Source organism: Prinia subflava, chromosome 18, assembly GCF_021018805.1.
Source record: "Prinia subflava isolate CZ2003 ecotype Zambia chromosome 18, Cam_Psub_1.2, whole genome shotgun sequence".
Lineage (NCBI taxonomy): Eukaryota > Metazoa > Chordata > Aves > Passeriformes > Cisticolidae > Prinia > Prinia subflava.
In genome coordinates, this window is record NC_086264.1 from 13,492,212 (window position 1) to 13,519,087 (window position 26,876).

Sequence of the window (26,876 nt, forward strand, 5' to 3'; positions counted from 1 at the left end):
GCCCTCCTCACCATGGAGACATAGAGCGGCGGCCCCGCTCCGAGGGGAGCCCCCGGGCCGGCACGGCGCCTTCCCAGCACAGAAAGGTCTCGCTGGCCTCTGCCTCCGCTGGGTAGGTGGTGGCGGGCAGCAGTAACAGTTCGACCGGGCCCTTCTCAAGAAAAGGTGCTGTCATTCCCTTTCGCGACCGCAATTTCGGTATTAGGAACCGAACCGAAGGGCATTAGAACCTATGTCGGATACGCCCGGGGATTAACACAACGCGAAAGGTACCAAGATAGAATGACCTTGCTAGCCTTTACCTGCCCTGGGCAGCTTGTCATCTACATCTGAAACACTGGCACTACGCGCTTTCCTTCCCGTGGGGAAGCATTTTCATGAGCCCACCTCGGGAACTCGCGTTCCATACCCAGCCCCGAGCACGTCCCAGGCTCGCTCCCGCCGGCCCCGCCCGGCCCGGCCCCGCCCGGCCCGGCCCCGCCCGGCCCGGCCCCGCCCGGCCCGGCCCCGCCCGGCCCGGCCCCGCCCGGCCCGGCCCCGCCCGGCCCGGCCCCGCCCGGCCCGGCCCCGCCCGGCCCGGCCCCGCCCGGCCCGGCCCCGCCCGGCCCGGCCCCGCCCGGCCCGGCCCCGCCCGGCCCCGCCCCTCCAGGCCCCGCCCATCCGGGCTCCGCCCCGCCGGGCCCCGCCCCGCCAGGCCCCGCCCCGCCAGGCCCCGCCCCGCCAGGCCCCGCCCCGCCAGGCCCCGCCCCGCCAGGCCCCGCCCCGCCAGGCCCCGCCCCGCCAGGCCCCGCCCCGCCAGGCCCCGCCCCGCCAGGCCCCGCCCCGCCAGGCCCCGCCCCCGGCGTCGTGAGGGGAAGCGGGCGGGGCGCGCGCGCGCACTGCGGCCCCTCAGCGGCGGCGGCCGGTCCCGGCGGGATCAGGTGGGAGCTGCGGCTCTACCGGGGCCGTGAGGGCAGGAGAAGGAGGACGAGGAGGAAGGTCCAGCTCCGGCAGAAGCTCGGCTGGCTGAGGCGGCCTGTTGGCGCCGCGTCTGGGGGCTGCCCAGGCGGGTCCCTCCCGCCGTGCGTGCGGGGGTCTCGCATCGCCCTCACGGCCGGAGAGCGGAGCTGGGCCGGGGGTCCGGCGGGGCCCGGGGTCCGGCGGGGCCCGTGCCGTGAGTAGGTACTGCTGCTTTATTTCCGGTACTAAAGCGATTTGTAGGCCTGAGGAACGCGGCTGCAATATAGTGTTGTGGACCTGGTTAATTTTCATTATATTTATTTATAATTGTTACGCTTGTAATTAGTATAATTGATACTGATTGAAAGACCTACAAACAAGTCGTGAGGGGACGGCTACCATTTTGTTTTCCAAAGCGGCTTCGTCCTCTGGTTGCTCTTGGTTTTCGACAGTTTCCACCTAATTTTTACCCTTTATATTCCTTGTAAAGGTGTGCTCGCCTCCTTTAAGGAACAGTTTGTAGCCTTACCAGGTAACTTTTTGTAAAACCTAGGCTTTCACAAAAATATATTTTAAAAAAAGTACAAAGTTACAAATTTCAATAAATCCATTTCACTCTCTTCATAAGCTGTGCTCGCTAAAACATCTTCAATTGGCTGTTACTTCGCAGGGCTGGGATGTTTTCTGGAAAAGAGGGAACTTCTGTGAGGAAGATGAGGGATAAAGAATTCAAGGAGGGGGGAAAGCTGCTGCTTTATCTTGATTAAGGGATGTGCAAATCACAGACTGGAAAATGGCAAAATGGGAGTGTGGCCTTGATCATGTCATTAAGACATTCACATATTCACAGTGTTAATAAGGAAACAGCAGCCTGTTAATGATCCTTTCGAATAACTGAATTGGAAAATCAGAGATGCTTCCGGGCAATGCTTATAAAGATTCAGTGTGTCTTTCCATTTTTCAGCACATGTCAAAGAGAAGGCCTTCTAAAAAAATTACTTGTTTCTACACAGCCTGAAAAAGCAAAGAAAAATTGTGTTAGGTGACTTAAATTCCTTTTAGAGCTAAGTATTGATGCCTCATTTAAAATGAGGTACTTTTACTTCTGCTAATAAAATGTCCAGGAGGGTTTCTTGAGTGAGCTGGCCTGTTGCTGATTATTTTTCCTTAGTATTTCTATCAGCTTTCAGGTTTTAAAGTCCTGACAGCATTGGGGAGCTTCAGCAAAGCTATCCAGAGTGTATTGCTCTTGAGCAGGAGTTCTGTCGTGAAAATCTTACTTAAACAATGCAAGTCACAAGTTAATGATTCCAGATTAAGTTGTAAAGTTAAGGAAATGGTCTGTGAATAAATGTGGCTATAACCAATTGCTACAAATTATACAATTTGTTTAAACTCCCATTTCCTATTTTAGGGGAGAAGTATCTCCTGCTCTAATTTCCGCATTTGTAGATTAAGAGAACTGTTAAGTGTATCTGTGGGAGGGAATGAAGTTGCACTGCTAGCCTCTAAATCAACATTTTAAATTTTAATTTAAAAAGTAAGAATTTTAATTTAAAAATTAAAAACCAAATTCTGAAACCCTGACTAACTCTCTATGCATAAATTAGAATGATACAAGTAAAGTGTGTCTTATGAATGTTCCAAGTATGTATTGAATTCTTAAGGACATGAAGTTTACATATATGTGTTGAACCTCTTAGATATATTACACATATATATTATTTATATTTATATGTATTAGTTTATATATATATATAAATGTTCTACAGACATGCAGAAGTGTATGTGTGAATGTATAAACCACATATTTTGTAGGCCATTATAAAAATATGAGGGCAAAGATTTAAGCTGACTATGTGAACAAACAAAATCCTTTAATTTTGCCATCAAGATGAAAATATGTCTACTAACTCACTTGTTTTCTCTCACTAGAAATGACTACCCCAAACAAGACCCCACCTGGTGCTGATCCGAAGCAGTTGGAGAGGACTGGTACTGTTAGAGAAATAGGCTCACAAGCAGTTTGGTCTCTCTCATCCTGTAAGCCAGGTAAATCACAGCAATGATATAAGAAATTGAATGTACATTCATGTTTTGGGAGGAAAACATCCAAGCAGTAAAACTCTGTAGTGTGGGCTGTAGTCTCTACAAATGATGTTGGCCTTCTCTGTATGTGATACAATAAGAAAGTTAGAACTGGATCAGAAATCCTGCTATGAGGAACTAGCTCATGAACTCTTACATATTATATATATTTTTTTTATTTACACAGTGAACAAACTAAGCCAGGTGAGCAGAATCATCCCCAACACAGTGAAATTGTTTCTGTGCTTTGTCATTTTCCCTGGGTGTCTTCCATTTCTAAGGATGGCCATGCAGCTGGGTGACCTAAATGTTCTGCCTGAACTTTGTAGCTTTGTGTGGCCCTAAAACCCTGCAAGTAAAATGAACCTGTGGTCCTGAGGTGCAGTTAATGATACCTGCTCAAAATACTTGAAAATCTGTATTCTTTCCCTTTGGGGTGGTTGAGTTGCTGTTTCAGAAATATCTGTTGGGAACTGCTCAGCTGTCCTGCTGCAGCCTAGGGTCAGTGATCCCATTATGTCACAGTGTTGTTCTCAGGCTGAATGACTTTGGTCTGAAATCCTGGAATATTGGAGAAAAATGTCTCATGGTTTTGTTTCTTAAACCGAGGGATTTTTTTAATTGCAGATTAAACTTCAGCTGCTATATTAGAATTGCAGCTAGTGTGGGCAATCAGTAAAAGGATGTGACTAGTAAAAGGACAGATAATGAGGGAATAGAAAATACAAAGCTGGAGTTGCTTCTTCAAATGTGATGGCATTAACCTTCAGGAATACTCTTTGTCATCTATTGCCTGTTCTAGCTAATACTTGAAAAAGTAAAAATATTTCAGGACATGACTTGAAAATGTTACGTTTGACTAAAATCTTACAATGAATAGTCTCTGCTAATGATTTTCCCTGAGTTCAGCAGTTAAGTTACAGAAGAAGTGGAAAAGTCTAACTGTTAATTATTGCTCTGGCAGCCAATATGAAATACTGCTTAAGCACTTGAAATTCCCGGACGTGTTGGCATGGAGTCGCACCCCACAGACCTCCACAGTATTGAATTCTGCACACTCCCCTGGCTCAGTTTCGTGTCAGAAAAGCATAGGTGCACCTTGGATATCTAGAAATATTTCCTAATGTGTTATAGCTTGTGGGACATTAATTTGTAACAGTTGAAGAAGAGCTACGTTTGCATCACAGAAATGGGATATTCAAGATTATCACATTTTCTTTTTCTCAGGGTTTGGAGTGGATCAGTTGCGAGATGATAATCTAGAAACTTACTGGCAGTCAGATGGATCACAGCCTCATTTGGTGAACATCCAATTTAGGTATTAAAATATTCTCCCTGTGGGTTAGGGTGCTTTGTGTAACTTTATATCCATTGCTGTTCACCAAGACAGGAGTTATGGAAGTGCAAGAACTCCTGGGTTAGTTCTGTTACCCAGCTGGTAAGAAGCCAGATAGCATTTCTAAAAATGAGATTTTTCAAATATTATGATCACTAAATAAATAAGCAAAGAAAAGGAATGATTAATGGTATGTCAGTTGTCACAGCATCACATTTACTCATGTGAGGTGACTTGTGTCCTGATTTTTGTGTCTTCGAGTGTCATCTGGAGGGCAGATGGCTCCTGTGTAACCTAACAGATGAATTTTAGAAACCTTTTTTTTATTCCATCCTGTGTAGGATGCTTTCAGTACTTTTTCTTTAACCAAACTTGAGATGTTTGTCCCCCTTTTTTATTTACTTTCTTGAGGCAGCCTTGGTCTAACAAGAAAGCCCATCTTTGAAAAGCTTCATTATGTACAAGTGCTTAATTGGCATCTGTTTCTTGGTGTACTGACATTTCTGAAGGCAGAGGAGAATGGTGAAAATCAACTGTGTGCATAAAGTAATGTGGAAAACCACCTAGTTCTTCAACAGCAAGTTTCTTATGCATCACTGTATTCATTTTCAGAACATTTAAATCCTTAGTTATTGCAAGCTAGCAACAAACTCATCCTGAATTTTTTTCTTTATGATGCTTACATAACTTGTGTTGGTTCTTGCAGAAGAAAAACAACAGTGAAGACCTTATGTATTTATGCAGACTACAAATCTGATGAAAGTTACACTCCAAGCAAAATCTCTGTCAGAGTAGGAAACAATTTTCATAATCTCCAGGAAATCCGGGTAGGTCAATGATGCTTTGCATTCTGTCTTAAAGGAGTTCTCTGTTGTTAGCATGTCTGATGTAATAAAGTGTTTTTTGGTGGTAAAATATGGCATTGTGCTTGAAGGGGGGAAATGGCTGGGTTTATTTTGATGTTTGCTTTTAGTTTTTATTTAGTTTTTAGTTTTTTTGTAAATTTAGTAGACTGATTTCTGGGGTTTTTTAATCAGACTCTTTTACCAAACATCATTATAATTGAATATGTTCATAAATTAAGTTTTGCTTTTGAGTATTGTTTCTAATATTTTTCTTTTTAACACTGGACAGTCACTGATGTAAAAATTTTGGATGGGATGCAGTTTTTTAACAATATGAAGCAGAATTGAATTTGCAGTTCTTCGGATCAGCTGAAGATTTTGAATGAGACAGAGTTGAAGTGTTTTGTTAGTGTTTTTATTTATAAAATGATCAAATCCAGTATTTTTATGGTGATGTTGCTAGTCAGAAATGTGATAAGATTTGAATTGCTTGAAGTGCTTAGTTTTGCTTACCTTTTGGTTAACAGTAAAAGCAGATTTGAAATAATTCATGATATTGGTAGAAGTCCACCTTGGAAACTTGACTGGGTTACTCCTAAGCAGGTATTTTTGCTCATTGTGAGTCGGGGTAGCCTCATGTTTCAAATTCCTCTTCTCTGGAGCTCCGCAGTTACTGGCTGGTATTTTGGGAAGGTTTAACTTCCAGCCTTATATGGCAGGTATTACAATAACAATTGGGATGATGAGAAAAGGGTTGTGCTAAATGCTGGCTTGAATTTTTACTTCTGGGATTTTTATTTTTTTCACTTCGATTTTCAGTCCCAACAATTCAAAGTCCCAAGAGCCAATTGTAAGCAGAAGGTTGTAGATGCTGTGGGAATAAAACAAAGTGTAGTAGAGATGTCTGTTAGCATTATGTATCTATCTACATCCTACCAATGATTTGTGATGTTCCCTCAAGTTTTGACCTATGCTTTTATCCTGAATCTTCGGTGGAAGTCTCTTGGTGTGTTTTATTTCTCTTTAATTTAATTTAATATTCTTTTGGATGAAATGAATCACCAGGTTATTTTGACTTTCACCGGCTGCAAGTTGTGCCTTTCCATCTCCCTGGCTGCGCTGTAGCAGTCTGGGAGCTGCGCAGTATCCCAGACTCAGTTTCCCGAGTGTCCACTAGATGTCAACGTTGTCCTTAATGATCACTCTGCAATTTACACTTTCCTCTGCCCTTTCAGTAACTAAATGACAGCACTGCACATCTCTGCCTCACTCCAGTTTCTCACACAGTGCTAAACCTCCGCTCTTGAGCGTATGTGTGTTATTAACATATTAAAGATCTAGACAGCAATAAAATGTGTAACAAGTGTATTCATTTTCTGCAGTGTCTCAGGCAGTGTTTCTGTAGCTCTTTTCTTGCCAAACACGGGATTCTATGCATAATGTATGCAGTTAAAAATGGTACTTCTGTATGAAACAAGTTACCAGCACTTTTTGTGGTATATGAATGTGACTATAATGTGATGCATGACAGAGTGGTTCTTATGCATACCACATGCTCATGTGCTTTTTTTACTTCCAAATTGAGGAGAAAGTATGGTCATGCTTCTTATTAATGAGATACAATACCCTGATGCTGTAAAATGCTTGTGACTGTCATCACCATGATGTTACATGTTGCTATCAATTTTCATACTTCCTTAACTGCTTGATACTGTTTCTTAAATTTTCCTTCAGTCCTGAAACTTTCTTCAGCTTCCCTGACACATGGGGAGGTTATTAAAGCAGTGTGAACTGTTATGAGCTCTTTACAGAAATCTGCTTAATTATACAATGATTCCATTGGCTTCAGTACTGATTAACTGGGTGGAAAATCAGGCTGAAGCATTTTATATTTTTCCATGGATGCTTGCCCAACTCATAGTGTCTAATGAACATATTTTCTTTCTTAATGGTCTAATTTTCAACACAATGCAATATGCTGTTAGGCTAAACTTTGCCACAAATATAAGATCAACTTTAGTTTGTATTCTAGTGTGTAGGCATATGTTTTTTGGAACCCAAGACGAATCTATTTTCTGAATAAAAGGTTTATTCCCCCTCGTCTGTACCCCAGCCCTTGCAATCTGGCAGGAGTATTCCCTTGCTCACTGCAGTTAAGGTGTGTGCACTCAGCCTTCTGTGGCTTAAGTGCCATTGTACCACAGCTGCCAAACTTGGAGAGCAAATATTTTGTCATTTCCACTCATGGGGTTTTCCCACACGACGGTGCAAACAGTCTGGATGGACAAGATAGTCTGTAGAAGCAATTTTGGAACAGCTTCCAGACTCCTCAGGATATGATTGAAGTTATTACACTTTTTCACAATATAAAAATAACCCACTGCAATGGCTGTGAGTGAAATGCTGTCTGTGGGAGATCTCTGGTCTCTTCAAGTGATGCTCACCTGCTTATTGCAATTGTACCTCCCTGAGACATTCAGATGTTCAGCAGTTCATCTTGTAAGAAGAAGTGCAGGTAATATTTCAGGGTATATTCTCTATCCATATATAGTGTATATATATATACACACACCTTGTAGTTTCAGTGGTCAGCCTATGATGTGGGGTCTTTACACAGACTCAGGAGCAAGCCCTCTAATCTTGATACACCTTTGATGGCAGCAGCGTGAGGTCTTTGTTTTAGATTTTGGTTGGAGTTCTTTCTTTGTTTGCTTTTCCTCTGGGCTGCTGTCTGGTTTGTTTTCAGTTTGTTTTCTCTCCCCTTTGGCCTTGCCTGATGTTTGGTAACCAGGTACAAGCAGAGCACCCTCCCTGGTGGTGTGGGGCTGTGGCTGAGCACCACGGACAGGGCTCCTCCTTCACTGCATGGAGACACTCTGCACTAGAGGGGAATTACCAACTGCAGGAATGCCCAGGCTGGGAGGCTTTTCCAAGAGGTGGCTGAGGAAGTGTGACCCCACTGTGATGGTTTTACTCCTGCAGTGTCCAGTGAGTGCAGTGAGGAGGCTGTGCTTAGCCAGACACTTTCTGAAATCCATCAGTGAGCAGTCTTCACCTGTTCTCTGTGTGTGGAGTACACTCAGATCCCGATGAGTGAGCGCACGGCAGCTTGGCATAGGGCTGCTGCAAGGTAATCAGCCAGGAAGATGTGTTCTTGTGAGTCTCTAATCAAACATCTCTAAGATGCATTTTAAACTGCTTTCCACTGAAGGTGGAGTACTGAGTCATTACTCCTTTAAATTCCTGACTAGGCTTCAGGTACTTTGGTTTGAAACCATTCCTCTGTGTTCTTTCTTCCATTCAGGAAAAGAGGAATTTCTGACCTCTAATTATTCCTTAAAGTCATTTAAAAAGAGTCTGCTTTCTGCACGCTACTCTTCATGCATAAAAAGCCTGAGTAAACTTTAGTTTTATAGAATTTCAATCTGTAGTCTTTCCTGTCTGCCTCTAGGATGCTCCATAGACACAATCATCACACCAGCTGTTCATTTTGATTGTTATCTTGCTGTTAATGCTGGCTGAGTGTGGATTTTTTTCATCAGGATATGCACAGGAATTGTTCCTTGCATCTAAAGTTTACTGGTGCTGGAAATCTGCAGAGCAGGGGAGTGGAATGCTCCACTGGTATTGCTTAGTTATTAAGCCTTGTGTTTGATGTCAACGGTAGGAATTAAATTTCAGAAGCAGGCTTATTTCCATTTGTACTCCTTACAAATTTCCACCCTCCAGCAGAGGATATTTTGTGAATCCCCAACTGGGATGTTCACATGAACTCATCTTTACAAAAAGAAGGCAAATTAAATGACGTAATGTCACTGTTCCCTGCCAATGTCATCATCACTGTAGGTGATATGACCTTTTCATCATTCATGTGCTTATGGAAATAACTAATATATGCTTCAAACTGTGGAAATTATGAACAGGATTACAATTTTCCTGCCCTTTGATACTGTGGAATGGTAAGACTTCAGAGCAGAGCTCGCTGTGCAGTCTTGAAAAATACAGTTCCTGAAATAGCCTTTAATGCATTTGAGGTGTGTGTATACAAATAGGGAGGTCCACGTTAGAACTAGTAAACCAGTGGAAGGTTATTTTGGCCCACACACTACAAAATTAAGTGTTTTTGTCTTATCTTGCTATGAAATAGTCTTTTAAGAGAAGTAAGCACATCTTCTGTAGAGGATAACTAAACATGGTGTTTACGCTGTGGTACATGTTGCATGTAAAAGATATTTTTTCTTTTGTACCTGAGCATTCAGAAACAAATCTATGAAGGAACCTTTTCTTGCTGCAGAAGGGCTCAGTTAGGCAAGGGTACCTTAAAGAGGCCCTGTATTTTTAATTCTGTCAATCTGACTTTTCTTTCTGAAGCAGGGGAAAAGCCATGTGAAACAATGTGGCAAGGGCTGGATGGAAGGCAGCAGCTGATGAAGTGCAGAGCTTTCCTCCAGGGAGCTCGGATACAGAGAGCCTAGGAACTCAGTGTGGAAGCACTGAGTGTTACATGTGTGTGAGGGCCTCTCCTGCACTTACAACCTTTCCCAGGATTATTCATTTAAGTGCCACTGTGGAAAAGGAATTCAAAAATCACCACCGTCAGGAAAGCATTTCTTGATAAGATCTAATCGAAACCTTAGTTAAAGGCCATTCCCCCTTGCCCTATCATTACATCCCTTGTCGAATGTCTCTGTTCCCTTAGGTACTGGAAGGCCACGATCAGGTCACACCGCCACTTTCTCTTCCTGTAGCAAGTGTTTGATTACCTTGTTTCATCTCTTTTCTGTGCATGGAGTTCTAGTAGGAGGATTTGAAAAGATTTCCCCCAAATCTTTGTTAAATATTTTACATCTGTAAAAATCTTTCTGGTACTGGTGGCTTCAAAATTCAGATTTTTAAAACTGTATGTTATCAGTGCAGATAAACTCCAGCGTCATGGGAGAATTTTTCATTGGCTTTAATGCAAACTTTCACTATTGTATTCTAATTACAATTATTCTAATTTAAACAAATTGTCTGGTGGGCATGAGCAGGTTGCACATAGTGCTCTGTGTGAGAAGGAGGAGCCAGATGCTTGAACCTTTCATACTGAAAACCAACTGCAAATTTGGGTGAGCGTATTCTCTAGCACTCGTTTGGGGTATGTAGGATAATACTACTGTTGTACAGTAGTAATGATATCAGTTAGGGGAAAAGCTACTGGTTTTCCTTGACAGTTTCTTACCTTGTCTATATCCCTGAAAGATTTATTCAGGGAAGACTTGAATAATGGAGATCAGTGTACCAATGGACCAGCTCCTTTACCGTTCCTAATTAGTATAAATGAAGGAGCTCTTCTCCACAAGAAGATATTGTCATGAAGGGAGTGGAGTACCTGTATGGTGAAGGGAGCACATATAAATAAAAGTTCTGTGAGAGTAGGGTCTGTCATTCTTCCTCTTTACAGGTTTTTCCAGTGGCATGGCTGTGCAGCTTATGTACAAAAATTCTCACTAGAGTTGTGGAATAGTCTTCTTTTTTCCCTAATTTTATTTTTAACTCTCTCAACTTCTGCAGCTGATTTACATACACACACACATTGTGCTTCTAGCTTTTGTGAAAGCATTTTATGTAGCCTTTAGCCCTTAGTGCTGCATATAGCTTTGTCTCTTTTAAACCATGGTGTTTTCTTTTTAATGTCTGGATAGAGCAGAGATGCTGATCTCCCTTTGATAGCATTACCAAATTTTCAGAGCTCTTAGAGTGATCAGTCCAATTTCTGTGTTCTTTGGCTCCTAGGAATTGGTCCAAATATGTATATTGATGTACAGTAGATCATATCTGTTTAGAACAGTAGCCCCCGTGCCCTTCACTCCCTGAAATTTCCAAGTTGTAATCAAACTTATGTGCTATCAGGCTGAGGGGAAAAAGGCATGTTTTTCTTTTACATGCTGAAAATGTAGTGAAAATCCCAGTGGACAGTCGTGTTTACAAGGGTAACTGTCTGCATTCAATTGTGGGTTATAAAAGTGCTTGCTTGAATAAATACACAGAGCTATCAGACAGAGCAACCAATCGTTCCTTGGACTAATTGACCTTGTCAGTAGAATAGAAACACTTGCAAATAAAATTCCCATTGCCAGCAGAGTTGCAACCGCTGAAGAAACCCCTGCAGAAAGCGTGCATATCCTCTGAGTCCCCTGGCATGCAGTGATTCAGATGTGCGGTGGGAGGGGGCAGAGGGGAGGCATTAAGCACAGAGCTGTGTAGGGGGGGCATTAAGCACAGAGCTGGGTAGGGGAGGCATTAAGCACAGAGCTGTGTAGGGGAGGCATTAAGCACAGAGCTGTGTAGGGGAGGCATTAAGCACAGAGCTGAGTGTGCCCGCGGTGCAGCGCTCCTTGCAGCGTGAGGCTGCGTGCGTTCCCCGAGTCATTCAGCCCTGCACTTGCCGTGTTCAGAGAAAGCAGTTGTTACTACTTTTACCGTCCCTTGGGACCCCCGGTACGATTTGTTTCGCTGGTCTGCTTTTATTACAATGTAGCCTTTGCAGAAAAGGCGAAGGTGTTTGGCTGGTGACCACAGCATGTTGTAATGAGGGTGGAGTGTGTTTGTCGTTCTGCAGCAATGGTTGACTTCTATGAATGCCAGTGTCCATAACCACACAGGCTGTGGCAGTTTATCTTTTTGAATATATTCGGATTGCATAACAGTGGAAAAGAATTGCAGTAAATATCACAATATCTGGTCTTCCAATCAAAAGCATGATGGAACCATTTTTTTACTTTACCCAATGATGAGTCATGTATCTTCCCATTAAAAAAGGAAAATATTTCACTCCAGAAATAAGCCTTCACAAGTGAATTAGTCATATATCAGACATTTCCTCTTAAAAGTTTGGATAATATCACACAGGTGGAAGTAGTATTAATAAAAAAAGCAACGGTGAAAGACACAACAGGCTTCAGTGTGTACTATAAAAACATGATTTTATTTTGGTTAGAAAACAAAACAGGAAAAATGGCATTTGGAAAATAAAGTCTGAAAAACGGTCCAGTTAGCTGCTAAATAAACTTGAGAGATGAAGGTTTAAAAAAAACCCACCAAGATTTGTAAAAGGAGGCGGGGGGGAATAGTGTATTTCACCTTAAGTAAGGGACAATGTGTAATAAGGGATTTTGTGGTTTTACAGCTCGGTGCATGTGTTTGAAAGCTGTTCTCTCAGCAACGTGGGTGGCAGGTTATGCTACCATATAATGTATTGTAGTTGGCTCTCCACACTTGTCAGGGTTAGCGTTCAACCATTCGGAAAATTTTCCCATTGTTCTATCATGTGAACCAAGGCTAGTGTTGAATTCCCAATAACCTTCTGCAGGAAAAAGAGGTTTAATTAGAAAGTTTGAAATTTGATTACTTCTGTTATTGTCTTAATGCACTTCTCTCCAATTTAGGTGCTTATCTGCAAATACAATCAATTTTTGCGCAGAAAGATGAAAAACAAAATTAACTCTGTACTGCAGTTTTTCCACACTTTAAAAAGAAAATTTGTATACTCAATTCTGTCTTTCTTCAGCATTAACACTCTATTTCCATCTTAAACATGTTTGCTTTAGATGGATCATAGCTTTTGGCAGCTACTGCATTTTTAGCAAATAATACTGTTTCTAGTAAGAGTTGCAAAAAAAAAAACTTTGTGTGAGGTCCTTGTAAACTGAACCTTGGGAACGTTATGTTATTTCTGTATTTTCCCTTCTTTTGTGCTTCTTCCCTATTTGTGTCATGGTTATAAATTACATCGTTTGAACTGGAGAATTAAAAACATTTTATTTTGTGATTCCTGTAATTTTAAAAAAGAGAATGTTTGTTTTATGTGTATTTTTTTTTTCTTTTTACCTGTTATTTCAGAGGCTGGCACACAGAGAAATAAGCAGTTATGGTATTGAAATTCCATTGTGCCAGCACCTCCAGGGCATAATCCAAAAAAGCCAGAAAAATCGCCTGCTGGGTTGTATGCAGTAAGCGTGTGTGAACATCAGTGTCTGCTGTTCACACATCATTTTTTACTGGAAGTTCCTGTTGGAATAAAGGTTCTGTGTTTGGAGAGAGTACTGGGATACTTGTTGGGCAATGGTTTTTCGAAGTTTGTAGGGATTTCTAATTACAGTTTACCAGCGTAGGCTCACTGGGTACTCCTTGCAGATAATCATTAATGTTTCAGAGGGAAGAGAAGCAAGCAGGGGTTTGGCAACGTGAAAGCTGTAACAAGAAAGATCTGGGTGCACTTCCTTTAGGCATTCTCTGAAGGCTGAGCATGGGAGTGAGGAATAAGGTGGGTGGGTGGAGGGGGAGGCGACAGCATGACAGAAGACACTCACATACTGAGTTTCCCTACTTCAGTACTTAACCCCTTCCCTTCCTTCCCCCTCCTTTTTCATGCAAATGTGGTGTCTGACAGTTTACAAAATCCGAGTGCCTCCAGCATTACAGCTTATGGTGGGTGTCAGTGTGCTGCCCATCTAGAATATCTTCATGGTGCTCAGTCAGGTGAACCCCTTCAGCTGACCAAAATTCATTGGAACTGTGGTTTACCAAACATGTGATACTGTGCACTTGCAACCTGGAGCATGTAGCAACATCTCCTTTATCTCCTGTGTCTGATCTCTCTGCACTTGGACAGAAGGATGGAGACCCTGGTAGACAAACTGTTTAATACAGCTTTTTACTTGGGTCTTTGGAAGAGTTTCTGGTCATATAAACCTTCAGGGTCTGAGCTAGGGAAAATGCAAATCTTTGTTGGCTGTCTGTATCATTTCTTGGCTTTTGGGGAAGTGGACTCCAGGCACCTGACCTTGCAGTTATTCAGCAGAACAAGGAGGTGGGTACCCTTGAAGAAACTGTCTGGAGCAAGGGACACTTTTTTGATCTCAAGAAGGCAGCATGTTAGGAAGGAGATCTTGAAATAGTGCAGCAAACCTGTATTTGGAAGGGAAATTCTATTTTCTGTAGTAAAGGGCCCTGCATACTGCATGGAAATTATTAAATAAAGATCAATTTCTCTCATTTTTCTTCTTCTTCTACCCTTCCACATTCTACAGTCATGCGCTTTCCCATTCTGTAAGTTCCCTAGGCCTGAATAATCCCAAATTAACTGCTCTGGTTTTGGATTCCAAATGTGAAAACCTTGTGGGAGTCACTCCACCATCTTCTGCTTGAAGGATGTAGAACAGTTGTGTCAAAGCTGACAGTAAGACGCTGCTCACTCACTCCTTTCTTCCTTCTGGAGAGGTTGCTCACCATTGGGAAACCTCTTGGCTTTAAGCTGCTTTTTTCTACACTGTGAAATAGGATTGGGAGGATAAAGGACTAGGACAGTAGTTGTGGAAGGGAATTCTGTTGCTGTGGTAAATTAAAGCAATCCTCAGTGTTCAGAAGATGCTACCTGGCAGGTGGTAGAGATCTAGAGCAAATGCAGGGCTCTGAAGCAGGAGCCTCAGTTGCTTCAGAGCTGGCACCGTGGCAGCTCTTTCCAGAGGGAGGTCGTGCTCCCCTGGTTACTGAAATGTTGTGTTGGTCAGGCTGCGTCAGGCTTTGAGGAGAGCACTGCTGCACAGGGTCTGAATTCAATTATTTGCTAAGTTTTATTGGGTGGGAAGGGATTGAATGTGGTGTTATCCTGTTCCTTATCTCAAGTAATGCATGGAAATGTTTCTATAGATATGAAGTATAAATTTATTTCTTTCTGAGGGCTGTTCTCTGTCTTAATCTGTCATAAGATAACTGAGATCATGTGTTTGAGTCGGAAAAACCTTTCCCAGGCTTTTTCCATTTTCTGTGCGAACACACAGGAGAGGGTGGAGTGAGAATAATAATGTAGCAAATGTGTCTGGCTTGAGGGCTGTGCTCTCTAGCTGCCTTCATCCAATTCTTAAAGCAGGTTTATCTAACAGTCCTATTTTATTTCAGAATGAATTCTGGAGTGTTTTATGTCTCATGTTAAAAGAATGTTAACAAATACAGGGTTTTTTGAAGCTTTTTATGAGTACTGTTCTCAGTCACAGTTTTCAAGCGAATCATGTGGCCAAGGCCCTAATATTTCTTTTATAATTATTATTTTTTTCCCCTCTCTGTATCTGTCAGAGATCAAATTCAACTGTGGGTATGAAGGATTTTTTGGATTATTTCTACTAGCAAATGCAGAAACCCCTGATTTGTTTCTCTTGGTTGAGATTAATTTGTTACTTCTTAGTAAGATGATGTTGTTGAGCATAATTAATAAGGTAAAAATCAAAACACATTTTGTTTTTTCATTCTTTCAAGAAGAGTTGCTATTCAGTATCAGGAGAAATGATGTAGTAAAATTTTGAAGTAGGCTTCCCTCTCCTTGGCCAGGTCTCTGTTGTGATTATGATGGTCATCATGTGCAACAGAGGTTTTCCTAAATCAGCTTTTGGTAACTCCGGCACTGCTGGGGTAGGAACTTCTATTGTGGAATTACTGGACTTTCTTCTGTTTCTTTATACTGTCATGAGGAGCTAAAGATTTACTTGCATTCCAGAAATAAATTAAGCAGAGGAGCATATGTAGCCACAGGACTTGTGGATATACAGTCAGTCACACAGCTCTGCAATCCAATTCCATCTGCTTGTTGTTGACTGCACTTTGCTGAGCAGTAAGATGACACCCCACAGTAGCTCTAGACTCAGTAAATAGCAGGCCTGCTGGTAAACAAGTTTTTAATTATCTCATTCTCATGCTTTGTTTTCCACTGCCCCCTCATTTTTCAGGAGCATACTTAGGATGCAATTTTACTTGGTTCTTACACAGCTGATGGTGAAGAGCTCGTGTTCTTGGTCTGTAGGGTGTAGCACTGAGGCTGTTCCAGACGCTGTTTGTAGCAGCAATGCTGTTGCATGAGGGAGTCGTTATCCCAACAGGGTACAGCACCACTGAATACCTTTGTCAACTGTACATTCTTTGAGTGAATGGTGACTTGAGGGACCTGTGACTCCCAGAAAGGAGTCAAGAAATAAAATTCATCTAGATTGAAAGAGGCAGAGTCTAGATCCTGACCTCCACATAAAATAACAGAAAAAAGCCTTGTGGGTTTTTTTCAGACACGCTTTCTTATTGATTTTTAAGAAAACATAAGCAAAAGGTAAAAACTCTACTGCATTTGTTCCAGTACATTAAAGAAATTCTGTTTGGATGTAAAATTAAATGCTTCCATTGGGTAACAGTTCTGATTCCAGCTTTGCAATTTTATGGAAGTACATTCTGGCTCACATAAAAGTATCCAGCTGAACCTCTGGATATATTTCTTCTCTTTTAAAGTTTGTTCATATGAAAATACATCTCCAGTGAGACATGTTTATGAATTTGGGATCTTTCTGAGATGAGACTCTGCATTGCATTTTAAATTTGCACAAATAGTTTTCACAACAGTCTTTTGCATTTGTTTCCAATGAGTAAATATTCCTTGAGCTGAGCATTACACTCTGGATCCTGTGAAATGCTACTCTGCATTTGTTTATTTTGTGCTACAGCACACTTGAGTAATCTTGAAGTTTATCAAGTTTTGCTCCACTTGCCTTTACTGAGCATCCACGGATTCCTTATCCAGACACAGAAATGTTTGCATACTGTACTTCTGCAGGATTTGGGGATTATTTACAGAGGTTTAGGGTCTTTAAATTCCTTGATTTTTGGGAGAGGCAACCTCTGTAATTCTCAGAAACAAGCCACTCCTGTGAAACCAGGAGAAATGCTTTCCTCTAACCCCAGTGCTTTTCGTGTCTTGAAGCAGCAACTTGTCCTCTTGCTGGTAAAGAATGAGTAGGGTTTTTTTAATTTGGTAGTGCTCAGGTATAATTTGTTCCTTTTCCTAACAAATGAAGTCACTCAGGAGCTGGTCTTGTGTAACAGGTCAGAAGTTAGAGCCGTACATCCTCTTCAATGGGTGATAGCCCCTCTCAGTGGGGGAAATGAGGTTTTTTTGTTTGTTTTGATGTATTTTCTTCCTCTCACCTATAAAGAGTATTTGAGAGCTAGCAGCTGGCTGCTACTACTCCAATGGACTACTTTTTTAATATCAAGATATTCCCTTTTTTTAACATTTGTTCATTTCCCATATTAATTTTCTGCATTCTTTGGGATGCAAAGTGCATGGCATGAAATGTGGTCACTAGGTTATTGCCACTAAGTTATTTGAGATGGTTTGATAGAGAATTAACTCAGTGTGGCCAGTTTTCAGACACTTGAATCTTTAATATTCCTTGCATAATTTTTTTTTCAAATACTTTCTTTGTATAATTTAACTGTAGCTATGTCTAGACATATTTCCTGGATATGGCTAAACAATTTTGAAGGTAAATTATGACCTGGGGTTTTTTCACTTTCACACAAACATAGTATCATTCCATTATGTATGTTAGGAGAAATGGAAACTGCAGACATCTGCAGTACAGTTTTCACCGATTTTACAAACATCTGCCCCTTTGTAAAATTAGTTATTTCCCAGAAATGTTTTCCAACCTTAACTTCCATTTGCAATCAATCTGTGCAGTGCACCCATAGAATACATTTATATTGTTCCTGCTTGTACCCAGCAGCTCTAGTTTGAAAAAATTCCTAGGACTTCTCCCTTTACACTTTGCTATCTTCTAGGTTTTAATGTGTTCATTCTATTTGCCTTAAGGTCCTTTGTGTAAGGCCATTGTTCAAAGCACTTGTTTCTTGCTCATAGAAAATTCTGTCTATACTCCCTCTCTTGGAAGATTCTGTGGTGTTAACCATAGAATCATTGAAGACGGAAAAGACCTTTATGATCAGCAAGTTCAGCCTGCTCTGTTACCTTTCATAAAAGGCACCTGCCTTGTCCCATTCTTCAGTCAGTGGTTCCATTTGTAATGCAAATTCACCTGAGCTCCAGGATGGTTTTTTTAAATATACGTTCAGACGTCTTTGCAGAGGAATGTTCCACTGCCCCACTTCAATCTGTTGCTGCTCTCTTTGTGTACTGTCTGCTCTTTCATTACTGGTTTCCCTTCCTCTCTTCAGTAGATGTTTAAGTGCCACTCTTTTCCCTGAGAGCAGCCTGACTCACCTGGAAGTTGTAGGAGATGATGTCTTCACTTTGGGGGGGTGCTGCTCTAAAGGGAAGATTTTGATTTCTCAGTACAGGGAAATCATAGGGCTTTTCAGGCTTTTGCATTGTTGTTCTGTGTTTGCTGGCTAGATCTTTCTGCGTTTCAAAGGGACAGGGAGAAGGTTTTTCCTTCTTTTCTGAAGTTCCAGGATGGTTGCCACTTACAGCATACACAGCACAGCATTCCTTCTCTAATGAGTATTAATTTATGGATGTGTCCAGCATACAGTGTAATGTGAAAGTTCAAATGACCCCACTTAACAACAGGACTTCAGAAATGTGGGACTGGAAAGCAAACTGTCCAAGAGTGTTCCACATTTTTGTCCTTCTCTGAAGCAAGATATATCTCCTGAGGTATGTATTTTTGTAATAAATATTGAGCTGCCTATCTATTGTTCTTCACAGAACATACTAAAAATAAAAGTGCATATGGCACAGCAAATGGGAAAACAGTGTTCTTTTCTTCCAGAGAGACTTTCCTAGTAAACAGTCTGTGACAAATTCCTGATGGTTTCTGCAGGTAAACTTTCTAGAATGAAGAGCTGTTTTCAGCCACGTTCTAGAGAATGAAGTATTCAAAGACTTGTCAATTTTTTTTCCTTTCCTTTTGCTTTTTTTTCCTTTCACCCCGAGTTAAGCAGACAATATTTTCTGAAATTGCAATTGAGTCAGACAGTTGTGGCTGACGATTTCCCAGAGGTTAAGCATTTGGCAGGTTATTTATTTTGTCTGTCAGGCTGGATGTACCTGACTGTGCAAGTGCAGAGGTGGGACGTGTGATGGGCAGGGTGGTGGTTGTTTAAGTACCACGGACAGGGGCCCCTCCACACATGTCCAGACCATCCCTGACCTCGTCTGTCAGGAGTTTTGTCCGTGGGCAGTTCAGCACAGCCTTGAGCCTTTTGCAGGCATCATTATGTGGGATTCTGCATCACTTGGTGCTTTTGAAGGAGCTGTTTCTCCTGTGAATCCCCAAAGCTCGTGTTGTTCCACAGTGTGTGCCACTGGACCTCATTCCCTCCGTCTGAGAGTAGGCTTCTGTGCACACTTACTCACCAGAGGCTCCCATCATGGCTAAGACTTAACTGTTGTTCTCTTATGTGCTCTTCATCTGACTTCAGCAGATTTCAAAGACAGACTGGGAGGCCATTCATGAAGCTGACTTCCCCTGTTTACTATTCCATGGATTAAATTTCAACTCTTCCTAACTTTGGTCCTATTGTCCTATTGAAATTCTGCCCGAATCAACTCTGTACATTTTAGAAGATTGCATTGGTTTCTTAGCAGAATCAAAGAGGTTCCTTTTTAACTGTGTGGGGAAATGATGATCAGGACACCCAATTCTAAAGAGTATCAAAACCCACCAGTCACTGAGACCATTCCATGAGCTGGCTGGTGAGTGACTCTGTCAGATTTGGGTTGCATCATGCGTGGCTCAACTGGTATGATCTGCTCCCTTCAGAAAGCAGCAGTGGGACACTGACATTGTCCAACGTGTTTGTGCTGCTCATGTAATCCAAACAGGAAATTTGGAAGGGCAGTATAAGAATCTGTATTTGAGCATTGTGAACACTGATCCTTGACCCACCAAGGGTTTGCTTTTCTACATTTGTTTTTCTTCCTTTTATACATATTCTTTCTAGCTTGGTTTGAGTGTTTAGTTGTCTTTATTTTAATTGCATACAACTTTTTAACACATCTGGGCACTGATTAATTTTTAGTGTTTTCATCTGGAGCAGAACAGTCTGAAGGAAGTTCTATAAAACTTCTTGCAAGGATCTTTTGGACCTTTTTTCAATCTTCCCAGTCTTCCCAAAGGTTATTTCTTTGACTTTATTTGAACAAGAGCTTATAGGATACTAAAATATAGGAACTTTTAGTGTTTGCAGGTTTCACTCTCTAACACAGCTCATTCTGCAGCCGGTCTTCTGTCTACCCAAATCACAGCTGACTTCCTGAGGGATGGACTGTGCTCCTTTAGACTCTTCAGGAACTGCTGTTTAAAAGAATGGAAAACTTCTCTTGCCTAATGGACTGAAATGAGATTTCTTGACCGTTTAAGGAGGTGGCTGATTAAGACCACAGGGGCACCTCCTTAGGTGGTCGTTTCTCCATCCAGGCACACAAGTGTGCTGTTCACAGTGGGTCCTTTGAGCCTGTTGCTGTGTTCCCTGCTAAGCTGCTAATGTGGTGTCCCTCCTTTGGCTCACTTGGAACTCGCCGAGTTTCTTTTGGACATGCTTCATTTTTTCTGCTGGAACTGGTGCATCACTGCTATTAACTGGTTCTCTTCCTTCCTAAGTGAAGTGATGGCTGAAGCCCAAGCTCTGCTACTTCGTGTGTTGACAGTTCCAATACTTGGAATTATGCAGAGGCACACAGGTTCTCAGTCCTGGTAACTACATGGTAGGACATGGCAATTATGGAAACAGAACTTTGGAAGCTGAGCCAGCCTTCTCTCTTCTTGCCAGTTGTTGTGAAAACATATTTGGATAGATGTAAAAAACAATGGCTAAACAGGAAGAAGCCGTTTCCTACATGGGAAAGTTTGTGTATTGATAAATATTTAATTTCTGAACATAGCATTTCTTTTCCCAGAAACTTAGTTTTATAATCTGCTGCTTGGAAGAATACTTTATTTATTGAGAACACCTGCTTTGAAAAGCTTAGGTTTTTATAAAAACTGTATTGTAAGAACTAGCTAAACACATAGAAAGACAAAATTCTATGTGTGAAGAAGAGTCTAGCCACTACTTTTAATTTCATAGTTGGCTGAGTCACTAAAACAAAAAGCAGCTCTAAGATTTTTATGAGAAAAGTAGACGGAATAAAATCAAATGCTGTTTGATTTCACAGCCATTCAAATCTAGCAGTAAAGTTGATGAAATGGAAATTTGATGAGGTACAAACATCTCAGAATCATATTTCATGCTGAAGCTGTGATGGCAGCAAAAATTCTCAGCTTTCTGTCAGCACATAGGTGCTCTTCTGCACTTGCTTCCCAGAGGAGAAAAATGAGCTGCTTTTTCTTCCTCAGTGTATTTGTTCCCCAGAGCTGGGAGCCCTGTGTAGCACACATCTGGGATGTGTTTGTAATTACACTGAATGTGAAACTACTTACAGTGAGCTTCTTCCTCTCTATATCTTCACGGAAGATACCTTTAAAGGGCAGGAAAAGTCATGTCTTATTTCAAGGATGTTAGCCTACTGTAAATATGGCCAAAAACTTGGGTTGCGTTTGTAGCCCTGGTAGAAGTAGCAGTTGGAGTTACATGCCATTTGGAGACACCACAGAATGCAAACAAAATATCCCTGAGTATGGACAGGAGGTCAATATTCTGTTGAGGTAGGATCAATACCCTACACAAGTATTCTTTGGGTAAGTAACTTGCTAGCCTGTAAAGAGGCCAGCGATTGTAGCTGCAGCTTCCCCCAAAAAGCTCTGCTCTTGTGTTCAGTCATCTCTCTGATGAGTATCCTCAAACTGCCTTGGTCTTTTTTCATTTTTTTAATTTGTATTTTGTTGTGTGGTTTGCATCTTCTATGGTAGGACACACATTAGTTGCAATAGTAGCCTTGCCAAATATGTATGGAATTCTGTAGAACCTCTGTACAATAAAGTGAAGAAAAGGGCTGTTAAACAGGCTGGGGAGGAGAATTCCATGGAGAACATTAATTTTCCTATGGCTTTCCAAATAATGTGGATTCCTGGAGTTGGAGGTGTATGTCCATAGGTAAAGCTGTAGCACGCAGAGGACAGGAAAAATAAGAAAGCAACGGAGAGAAAGCAGGAGAAGAGCTAGAGTATAACAGCAGCAAGAACAAGTGAGTGATTTTTCCATTTCAATTTTTATCCCTTTGTTCTTTTATTTTGACTTTCATGAGCTTCTTGTTTTCCAATTGTCACAAAATTTATAGTATTAGAAGCAAATATAAAAAAGCCACAAACCCTGGCTTTTAGTATATTGTACAGTAAGATTAGTCTAGAGCTGCAGGAACTGTCCTGAGTTACCAATACTGAACTTGCACTGATTCATTCCTATGTTTTCCTTTAAAAAAAAAATTCTAGAAAAAACACACGAGAAAGAAATTTTAAATTTTTAATTTCACCCAGATGATTGGTAATAAAGCTGGTTTTTAGAAATTTCTTTTAGAAGACAATTATGACACGGTCTTAATGATCTGCATAAGATTAAATATACAGGAGGAAACTTAATTTGGTATTTGCTCGTAGTGGACTGATGCTATAGAGTTGAAATACAAATATATTGTATGTGTGTGTCTATATGTATGAACAGTACTCTGCGCTTCTGAGGAACAGCTTGACTTTGAGTAAAGTCAACTGAAATGGATTTCAATTATAATATTTATTATGATGGAGCTGCCAGTGCCACCTGTACTTCAGGTTGTGTGACCCTTTCCATTTTAAGGCTTAACTCTTGGTTACTTTGACTTCTGCCAAAGTTCAGTTCAGACAGATTTTTCCATGCCAGATATCTGCTTTGGATTGAATTTTTTGAAAGTTTCGGCCAAAGCAGTTCTGTTCCAAGAAAAAGGCTAGTGAAAATTATGCTGTTTTGCTTGTGTGAAAATATTCTGGTGTCCTTCTTTGATGCTCCAGTGCCCCCAAGCTCTAAAGCAAGGATTTGAAATTTGGCAATAGTTCAGCCTTTGTGTTGAGGATGTGCCTTTTGCCTCCCTGTAAAAATCCACCCAAGTTTCCAGACCAGTTTACAAGGCTTTGATAGATTGCCATTTGCATGGGCTTCATAGGAATTTCTTAAAACTTCACAGTAAGCTTCCTTTAGATTGTGCTCACACTGGGAGTGCTCCAGGCACTAGAGCTGCGTATTTCATGCCAGTGCTGCCAGGAGCTGTGTGATGGCTGGGTCTGGGTGCTGACACTGCGCCAGGAGTGGGCAGCATTGTGTCTTGTGCCTCCCCTGCCTCTTCCCATGTCCTGCTCCTTCCCCTGGTGACAGACCTGGGCCCTCTGGGAAAAGAAACTCTTTCACTCATCTGACAGAGCATGACAGATGTGGAGGAGGAGAATTTCGGAGGATGTGTGTGTCTGGTTTATACCATTCCTTTGGTCACAGAAAATGTGGGTATCGTACTGGCAAAACAATTCGTCCTTTCCTACCGAATGTTCGGTTTGGTTTTCTTGCATTTAAACCTCAGCAGCCGAGTTGGTATCAAGGTTTTAATGAACTATGTGGGCATCAATTTAAAAAAAAAAGTTAGACTCAAGTGTCAGTAGAGGAATGTTATTTAGAGGGCAGAAATCAAGAGCTCGCTTTTTTCAAGCATTGAAGTCTGACTGACATTGCATTTAGGACACTGTAGCCTCCAGCTTCATCACAAGAGTTGTGTGTTTTGTCCAAAGGCAGCTGCTTGGCTGGAATGGGGAAAGGGGCCTGTTCTGAGGAATAATCAATAATTAATAGTGTCCAGGATTGTCCAGGATTTGTATGGGTGAAGGCTGTGTATTCATCTGTTAGGGAAGATGAAAAATGTGGAGTGAGGGAAGCTGAGATTTGGGGAAATTTAAAAAAGCCTTTGTGGCTAAGACAGTTGAGTGGTGCTTGATGAGCTGTGTGCTGTCTGTGGGAGTCGTGGTGTTTCTACAGGAGACACTCCAGTGACTGTTCCTGGGTCATGCTCAGCCCCTGTGCTGTGGCTGGTTTGAGAATTTGCATCCATTTGCAGAACTGCAAGTGAGCTCAGTGGGAGCTAAACCTCCTGTAAAATCCCGTATTTCACTTAAGACAGTAAAAAGCAGCCCAGAGGATGTGAAGTTTGATATGTGGAGCCAGGGAGCCTTTTAGTCTGATTAACCTAATGCCTCAGTTGCTAGTTACTTAGTGTTAAATAATCTGCTTCATACTGATCTAAGCATAAAAACCTCAGTATCTTAGCTCTTGAACTCAAATTTTCCTCTTTGACTCAGCAGTAAAAATTTGTAAACAATGAGAGTAATATTAAAATGCAAGTTTAATTAGCAATAGCCTTGTAATTCTCTTCAAATCAGTCACTTGACCTTAGTAGGAGTTGAATAAAGTGTTAGGAGGATCCTCCTCCTCTGTTTACTATGAAGATGGAAAGCATCCTTGCTCAAGCTGTTTACTGCCACCTCACCATGATAAATTTACCCTTTGTAAAGCTGCTTCAATAAGACATCTTTTTTTCATCCCTTTGTAAAGTCAGCCATTACCTGAAGTTTCCTATGGAAAAAAAATTAAATTTTTTTTGAAAGGGACAGTGCTATGACAAGTAAGTGACTGTGTTTGTGGAAATGTCTAGCTCCCAGAGTGAAATGATTTGCTGCTGAGGGTTAGTGAATGTAATGCTTTGGAAATAATTTGTTGGAGAGTCTGCAGCAGTGGAGAGTTTTGGGTTGTGGTTATTTGTTGGCTTTTTTTCTTGTTCTTTCTTTTAAGGTGGAGGTGTAAAAATTTTTTTAGTTTGCTACTTTAAGCTGAAATAGTCATAAAACTGTCGTTCTTGTTTCTTGGGTTGTTTTCTCAGGGTTTTCTCTGCCTCTGAACCAGTAGCTCTCAGATGGCTCTTTTGAACACTTCAGCACAAACACGGCATTTGGCAGGATGTGCCACGCTGTATTTTCAGGAGAAAGTTGGGAATTGGAGCTCCCAAAGCACATGCATCTTCCTTAGGGGAGCTCAGCTGCTAAGAACAGCTCTCTTATTTGCTTAGCTGTGTGAATCCACTTGCCAGTGGACAATTGGTTTGTGTTTTGTTTTCTTTCCCCCCCAAGACTTCTATTTACTCGTGTGCTGTTCCATGTGTGTTTGGAGCTGTGCTTTGAAGCTGGGCAGCTAGCTTTAAACAAAAGCTGTTACCATGCTCTGCGTAGCATCCAGCTCGAGTTCAGCAGTCTGTTGTGTCAGGGATGTGGTTTAGAGTCAACAAAATGCTGTTCTTTGCTTGCCTTGACATTGGTTTGTGTAGGATTGAAATTGAAAAAGGAAAAATCATCATGTCACACTGCGTATGTGTGTCAAATGTGATTAGAATGTGATTTAATGGCTGTGCAGCAATTGTTAATTGGCCAGGCATCTGTCTTGGTACATGAGAAGAGGTTTGAGGTATCCTCTCTTTTTTTCTGTCACCTTCCTTTTCCTCTTCCCCAGTCCCCCTAATTGTCTAAGGAATTTTTGAAAACCCAGAATTTTGTGTGCATTTAGTCATTCTAGTGTATTGTACTTCAGGGTACCTAGATAAAACAATTTAAAATGCATGTTTTGTCATCTTTGAACACTGATCTTCAGTAAGAAGGTCCAAATGCCACACTTCCACTTTATTGAATTTATACTGAAGTCTGTACTCTTTTATATCGATTTTTATTTTAAGATTAGGGCAAAAATGAGGGGTAGACTCTGAAAGGCAAAAGCAAACGCAGCTCTAGACAACCAAATTAATCTGTATACATTTACACGAGCAGCAAATCAGCTATGAGTATTCAACTCTGTTATTTGAAATTAATTTGAAAAAGTAACGAAAGTCTGATTACGAAGATTGCTTTATTAAATGGGTTTAATTTGTGATCATTTCTATGGAGTATGCGAACTGTTTCTGAGTGTTTTGCTCTTGTTTTGGCAGCAGCTGGAGCTGGTGGAGCCCAGCGGGTGGATCCACGTTCCCCTCACAGACACCCACAAGAAGCCCATTCGCACCTTTATGATCCAGATCGCCGTTCTGGCCAACCACCAGAACGGCAGGGACACCCACATGAGGCAGATCAAGGTTTACACGCCCGTGGAGGAGAGCTCCATTGGGAAATTCCCCCGGTGTACGACCATCGATTTCATGATGTACCGCTCCATCAGATAAAACTTCCTCACCAGGAGTAATGAAGGGATTGCTTCATGACTGTATCACTTCCAAAGTATTCCGATACTTGAAGAGCAGGGTTTACTTCAATGTAATTGTGTCTTTATGTTTATACTTTGTACAATTTTGAAATAAAGATAATCTTGCGCTACAGTATGTTGTAGTCTGTAATTTTGTTTCTTTTTCTAGGAGTCTGAGTGCTCTTGTGTTCTCTGAGAGGAGAAAAAACAATCCAGGCACTCTTGAAAGAATGTATTTGACTGGGTGGGAATCAGTAATTAATAATTAATTTGATATAACACAGGTATTTTCTTCCCCTAATGATCATGCGTGGAAACAGTTCTGTACTTACAGGAATCTGTACTTACTTGAAAACAAGTGCAGTGGCCATTCTAAATCCATAGGAAATATTTTCTGTGTTGTTTTGTAACAATTGTAGATACATTGCATTGGTATTTAACATCTGTGGAAGTACGTTTGGTTTTGAACATTTTTGGCACTTGGTCACATTAGGCTGCTGGTTTTTAAGTGACAAGATCCTCGATGAGTGTGTCTGAAAAATAAAAGCAAGTGCATGTGTGTTAGTTCAAAGGTGAAGATTTTTCTCTGCTGTTCAGACCCTCCAAAGCACTAGAAAGTGCTTGAAAATATCAAAGAACCCAGTGGGTGCTTCCCTGGGCTCCTGTCAGGGACAGGT

At 41.4% G+C, this 26,876-nt stretch overlaps 2 protein-coding genes across 8 annotated transcripts in view; one reads left to right on the forward strand and one right to left on the reverse strand.

Annotated features, from left to right (window-relative positions):
- The window catches only part of ABCE1 (ATP binding cassette subfamily E member 1), a 12,746-nt gene extending 12,291 nt beyond the window's left edge, over positions 1-455 (reverse strand). The window contains exon 1 of one of the 2 annotated variants that reach the window (XM_063415367.1): positions 303-455. The gene's annotated coding sequence lies outside the window, so the exon portion shown is untranslated. The remainder of the gene's footprint in view (positions 1-302) is intronic. The other variant, XM_063415369.1, reaches the window with a different exon arrangement.
- On the forward strand, positions 76-26,332 carry ANAPC10 (anaphase promoting complex subunit 10). Of its 6 annotated transcripts, none has more exons than XM_063415378.1 (5): positions 76-112; positions 2,875-2,991; positions 4,255-4,345; positions 5,070-5,190; positions 25,949-26,332. In XM_063415378.1, exons 2-5 carry the CDS (start codon positions 2,877-2,879, stop codon positions 26,177-26,179), a joined length of 558 nt encoding a protein of 185 aa, XP_063271448.1. In that variant the 5' UTR covers positions 76-112; positions 2,875-2,876; the 3' UTR covers positions 26,180-26,332. The 6 variants fall into 6 exon arrangements, with proteins under 6 accessions (XP_063271448.1, XP_063271446.1, XP_063271449.1 ...); XM_063415376.1 differs by lacking the exon at positions 76-112 and adding an exon at positions 132-269; XM_063415379.1 differs by lacking the exon at positions 76-112 and adding an exon at positions 828-1,161 and having other exon boundaries at positions 25,952-26,332.
- Positions 26,333-26,876: the final 544 nt, after the last annotated feature.

What these genes read in the sequence shown, in the direction of transcription:
- ANAPC10 (XM_063415378.1), top strand. Translation starts at nt 2,877, where the DNA reads ATGACTACCCCAAACAAGACCCCACCTGGTGCTGATCCGAAGCAGTTG. An exon ending in TCTCTCATCCTGTAAGCCAG is followed by an intron (nt 2,992 to 4,254) that starts GTAAATCACAGC and finishes TCTTTTTCTCAG; the next exon opens with GGTTTGGAGTGGATCAGTTG. An exon ending in ATAATCTCCAGGAAATCCGG is followed by an intron (nt 5,191 to 25,948) that starts GTAGGTCAATGA and finishes TTGTTTTGGCAG; the next exon opens with CAGCTGGAGCTGGTGGAGCC.